This window comes from Neophocaena asiaeorientalis, unplaced genomic scaffold (genome assembly GCF_003031525.2).
Source record: "Neophocaena asiaeorientalis asiaeorientalis breed wild unplaced genomic scaffold, Neophocaena_asiaeorientalis_V1.1 scaffold606, whole genome shotgun sequence".
NCBI classification, from domain to species: domain Eukaryota; kingdom Metazoa; phylum Chordata; class Mammalia; order Artiodactyla; family Phocoenidae; genus Neophocaena; species Neophocaena asiaeorientalis.
In genome coordinates this window covers 8365895-8371529 of record NW_020173687.1, presented here as the reverse complement: position 1 = coordinate 8371529, position 5635 = coordinate 8365895, and the positions used below count along the sequence as shown (strand labels likewise).

Here is a 5635-nt window from a genome sequence, read left to right as displayed (position 1 = left end):
ATAATAACATAACTTTAAGCTGAAATATATCATAAATAAAACAAGTAATGTCTACGGTTTGACAACTTAAGTATCAACAATTAAAATAAATCAAACTGGAATGAAATAAATACATAAACAAAAATCCAACAGATTGTACCTCTATTATATGTACTGTTGTCTCAAAGAAAAAAAAAAAAACACAAAACCAGTAGTATCCCAATAGTTAATACTGATGGACAAAAAAAAAAAAAAAAACGTATTTTGGAGTACAAGGGCTGTGGAAAGAAAAAAAACTGATATTTTTATGCACTCAGAAATGTGGTTAAAAAGGAGAAATCTGAAAGCCCCCCAAAATTTCAGCATAACACGAACTGACTTGTTTTCAAATAGATTTGGTGATTTTTTTTTTTTTAAATACAGATTTAAATTTCAGCCCTCTATTATCATGTATCCCCTTTTAGGATTTATATTTATCATCACAGCAAGCTTTCTGTAACACTCATTGGATTAGGTAAGGATCAGGTCAATCATCTTGCAAATGTGTTAATCTTCAAAAGTAGGCTATAAAAGTGCAAAACTATGAAAACAAAAATCTAGATTATGTACATATGGCTCAGCTTGTGAACAGGAAGAAAGGTAAATAGTGTACACTTTCCTGATACAAAGCACTTCATCACGATGCCAGCAGACTGATCTCAAACCAGGTCTCCCTTTTCACCTGGGAGTTAAGACTTTTCTATCGAGTAGGTGTCATGTTGCATAATGAAAACAAACAAAAAAAATCAGGATTCTTTGAGGACATTACCCTTGCTCTAATGGAGAAGGGCAGGGCAAGAAAAATTAACAGTGCAAATTTATTTTTGAAACAGTTTTGTTAATGAAGTATTTTGTGGTCGCTAAACCCAGGTACTGCAGAATACACTCAGCCATGGACAGCGGATTAAGAAAATAGAAGTTTAAAACATCTAGTAAGCCAGCTGGTGGCTAGTCTCTCATTAAAACCCAAATTGCATGTACACTGAGAAAAACGCTGCTGCTTCAAAACAACCAAAAATGGGAAGACAATTGAGGTCTCAAAACAGATTACCTCTCCCCTGAGTACCAGAAAACTCAGCCAGCACGCACTCCTGCAAAATCCACGTGTCTGTAATTAACCTGAGTGTGTCCACAGTTAACCCAAATGCCAGACACATCAAGACTTCCAAATGCAAACCTAAAATTACTCCAAAACTTTCATTTCTTTTAAAATTGTTTCCAATATATATATAATTCACATGTACAATTTAGTGTTTATATTCTTATATATGAATTTAGGCAAATGCCAGAAAAACCCAGGAATTGTCCAACAAAAATGATTAATTTGATAGAAAACAAATTTAAGTAACTCCACATACGATTTGGTATGCTTATTGAATGTGTGGCTGGCCTACAGAGGAAATGTTTCCCTGTAGATACACACACTTAAAAATCCCGCAAACCATGCCATTCCCTCAGAAAAGGACTGTGGATCTGGGTCTTTCTCAGATGACATACCGAAATTTGCAGTAAAAGGGCACCAAATTCAGAATGGCTGATCTCCGTACATGCAGCACATATTCATAGGGGGTCAATGCTTCTGTTAACAATTCTGTTAAGACAACAGACTGCGGAGGATTTAACATAATACAAATCATTGAGAAATTCTTTTTTAAAAAACATACATTTTAAATGAAAGAGGACAAGTAGCAGAAACATGCTCCAAGTGATGAGCAACATTAGAGAAAAGAATACACACAGTTTTAAACAAGCAGGTTTACAACATATATTTACAGTTTTACCTGAGGTGCAAGCGTTATATACTTTCTCCCTATCCCACCCCCCAGCCCAAATGATTTCTTTTCAGCAGCGCTCAAGTATGCAAAAAAACTCCACTTCTTATTTGGTCAATTCTAAAAAAAATATTATTCAGGGCAAAATAGAGATGTCCGGTCTCCATTTGTGTACAACCCAACTGTTCCAACTATAGTTTTTATTGCTATTTGGTACAAAAGTTAACAGAACAACTTTACAAAACCGTAGTGTTCTTTATATATGTACAGTACAATCACAGCTTATTTCAGTAGCTTTCACCATCTGCTTTTTCAAAAGATGAACTAATTCAGTTTCATGGAGAGTACACATTTATATCCATCAAGACCTAAGGCGGGGAGGGGGAAAGGTTTAAAAATGATTAGGATAAAACTAAATACAGTATACAAAAATCTTAAGAAAGAAAAAAAAAGTATAATAAATAGAGCTAAAGTGATCTAGAAATGCAATGGGTTCCATTTAAGCTTAAATTTTGTGACCAAAGTCTCAGGAGTCTAAATAAATAAAAGCTGCACTATTTAGGGGGTGCTAATATATACTTAACAGTGATTTAATGAAGATGATTTAACCAAGAACCAGAATTCATATCTGACAGTTGCCAAAGGCAACTACCACCTATAAGAAACTCTGGAAGTTTATACCCTATGAAAGGGAAATTCATGGCACAGAGTGTAACAGTATTTGTTCAGCCAACACCTATCGACTTGTATGGCTGAAATTCCCAGCGATGGGCCAGCCACTGAATGAAGGAGACCCCTCCTCAGCTTAGCTCGGAGTGGAAGCCCGACGCACAGGTAAGATGGGCACAAATGGGTAAGAACCACAGCTCAGACGGAACACAAACAGGGAAGCCCCAGTTCCCGGCAAACATTCTGCAGAGATGATATGTGAGCTGGTCCTGAAGTCTCAGAACGAGGTTGTTTGGCAAAGAGGGTGCAGGAAGGATGTTCCCGAGGAGAGAGAAATGCAAGCAGAGTAGCCCAGAGGCTGCAGGAAGAGGCCGGAGCTGGATAAACAGGACGGTTCCCATCTGCTGTTACATGCAGTGCAAATAATCTATTGCTTACAACCTATAAATTTTCTGTTTTCAGGTTTTAAGGCAGAGTGGATTTAATCTCATTCCTGTAATGACACCAGTCTCACACCACTGGCATCACCTGAGCGGGAGAGAAGGATGTAGAGCTGCAGAGGCTGACGGGCCCCATGTGTCCCAGTGAAAACAGAAGAAGAAATTCTGCCCTAGTCCATGAGCCTTTATCTCTGTACCTAGATCTAGCAGGCACTCAGTCAAGAGTCTGCTCCATGGGGATATGGTGGTGGTTTGACAGGACAAGAGTTATCTGGGAGGGAACTAGATCGGTCCATGAGCCCCAATCTTTCCATTCAATTTATTTTTAAAAGCGTCCTAGTGTGACTCTCACACAGACATCATGCCCTCTGCCCAAACTTGGAAGTAACTAAACTAACACGTGTACAACTCCAAGAACACTGAGGCTCTGGGGTAGCTACCGTTAGATACATTTGCCATGTGAACCAAAAAGTCAAAATAAACCTACTTGCTCTGTCCCACTCCCCTCCCCCAACAGATAAGGATTTATAAAGGCTTTGAACAAGCTCTTAAACTGGAGGGTTGGGGCACAGGCCTTGGACTGTGCAGACCTACGACCAAAAGTAGGCAGAGTAAGGCGCTGAGCAAGTTACATAATCCGAGTCTCAGTCTCCATGTCTGTAAAGTGGGCACAGGACCTCCTAACCCAGGGATCGGCAAACTTGGTCTGTAAAGGGCCAGACAGTTAATATTCTCGGCTTTGCAGGCCATGAAGTCCCTATCACAATTACCCACCCCTGCTGCTGTGGCACCAAGCAGTCACAGACAATACGTAAAGGAATGGATGTGGCTGTGTGCCAATAAAACTTTATTGACAAAAACAGGTGGCAGGCAGTTGGCTAACCCCTGACCTGATGCTGTAAGAAGGATTAAATGAGCTGATGGCGACAAAACACTTCACTCAACGCCTGGCATGAAACAAATGCTTAGTAACTTCCAGTTGCTATTGTTGTTTTTACCATTATCATCGCCGCTGATATGCAGAGACCGGGAGGACTCTGTTTTAAGACACTTCAAAAGTCAAATTCAAAGCAATTTTACTTTTTATTATTATACTGGATAAGCCAGATGGTTTATTTTCAATTAAGTAAAATCAATGCATTATATGTGCTCACCTTTCATCCCCAAAATAGGGAATCAAGTTTTTTTGTCATTTGGTCGGTAGTGTGCGCTCCCAATAAAATTCTCATAGTTCCTCTTCTGTAGCATGCTGCTAGATAAGTGTTGATAGGACACAGGCCTTTTTCCTGATTGAAAAAAAAAAGCATAAAAGGGCATTTAGAATTAAGTTCAACAGTTAGGTAAAATGTGTGGGATGTTAGAAGTCAATTTTCAAAATTCCTAACTGATAATGTGACCAGAACTCATAAGATGCATACATGTTATAAAGTTACTTACAAGGTGAAATGTTTTTAAATGCCATGAGGATATTTCTTAGCACAGAATTTTAAGTCACTAAAGCTAAAATTATCTAAGTGCTAGGTGGTCATCAGTAAAAATTAAAAAGCTAAAAGGAAACGGCAGCATAAGGATTTTAAAGCTTTGTGTATCATGAACCAAAACTGTGTGGAGGAGGAGGGAAAAAAAGACTGATTTACTTGCAACACAGAGCCTTTTCTCTTCAAGTAAAGACACAGTTATGACTCATGTCCATTTTAAGTGCCGAGGAGGGGGAAAAAAAGGGACGCTTCTAATCAAAAGGCTGCAAAAATTATCTCTTCATCAGAATTTTTATAAAAGTCACTGGACTGTATGAAAGCAATTGTTTAATGTGCTGTCCCTACCAGATCAACTGGCATCGAGCCATCCTTGACAGAGCATTGTCACCACACAGAAGCTTTAATTTGAAATAAATACAAACTGAGAGGGTCAAAATGGATTTGTCCCTTTGGGACGGACAAACCTGCAGAGTTTATATCCGTCAAAAGAAGGCATGGTGGTTTCATCATGTTTTCCAAGGGGGACAGGTCCCCACGACACTCTGATCTACTTTTTTGCAGGCACAGGTATGTGTCAGACACCTCTATGAAACTGTCATGAGTTAGCAAGGGCGTTAAAGACACCAAAGTATCTATGAGCGTAATGGACAATATGGAGAAAAACCGTGCTTTCTACAATTCACTTAACTATTTAACAAAGGCTAAAGAAAGCAGTACAGTTCTGTAAGTCTGAACATCAAGCTGTTCAAAGGATTGTTTAACCAGCAGTTCTTAGCCTTCTGCTCTGGTGGATCAAGGGTCCTCATGGGTATTTACTGAGCACCTCTGGCACCACCCTGTGCTGGGCACCTGACAGGGCTGCATATCAAAGTTATATAAAACGCATTTTCTGCCCTGAGTGAGTTCACAGTCTAGTAGGGGTGGTGAGACATGGACAGAAGTACCCCACCTCCGGGCTCCCACCTCCCAGGCTGGGCTGGAGCGCTGGACGCAACACACACGCGCAAAGGAGAAAACTGGACAGTGACGAAGTCAGGTGAGCGGGCGTAAGTGACACCTGACATCAGACTCCTGGGTCCTCAAGCGCTTTTCACCATCCTCCCAACCAGGGAGAAAATTAAAAGAGCGAAATGAAACACTGGGGAATAAGCTTTCATCCTGTAGGGCTGAGTTTGGGGGCCCCGAACCACTGCCCGGTCTCGGAACGTCTCGCCCTCCCAGAAGCCCCCATCTCCAGGACACCCCCCTCCCAGCGCCG

General features: G+C 40.4%; 1 protein-coding gene across 1 annotated transcript in view; it reads right to left on the bottom strand.

The window, feature by feature from the left end:
• Window positions 1–381: 381 nt before the first annotated feature.
• ZNF217 (zinc finger protein 217) overlaps window positions 382–5635 on the bottom strand; it is a 38666-nt gene continuing 33412 nt past the window's right edge. The window contains exons 6-9 of the mRNA XM_024750186.1: window positions 5327–5393; window positions 4842–5009; window positions 4054–4185; window positions 382–2158 (exon numbers count right to left, since the gene is read on the bottom strand). Of these exons, the coding sequence (XP_024605954.1) occupies window positions 4076–4185; window positions 4842–5009; window positions 5327–5393 (345 nt within the window). The 3' untranslated portion in view covers window positions 382–2158; window positions 4054–4075. The remainder of the gene's footprint in view (window positions 2159–4053; window positions 4186–4841; window positions 5010–5326; window positions 5394–5635) is intronic.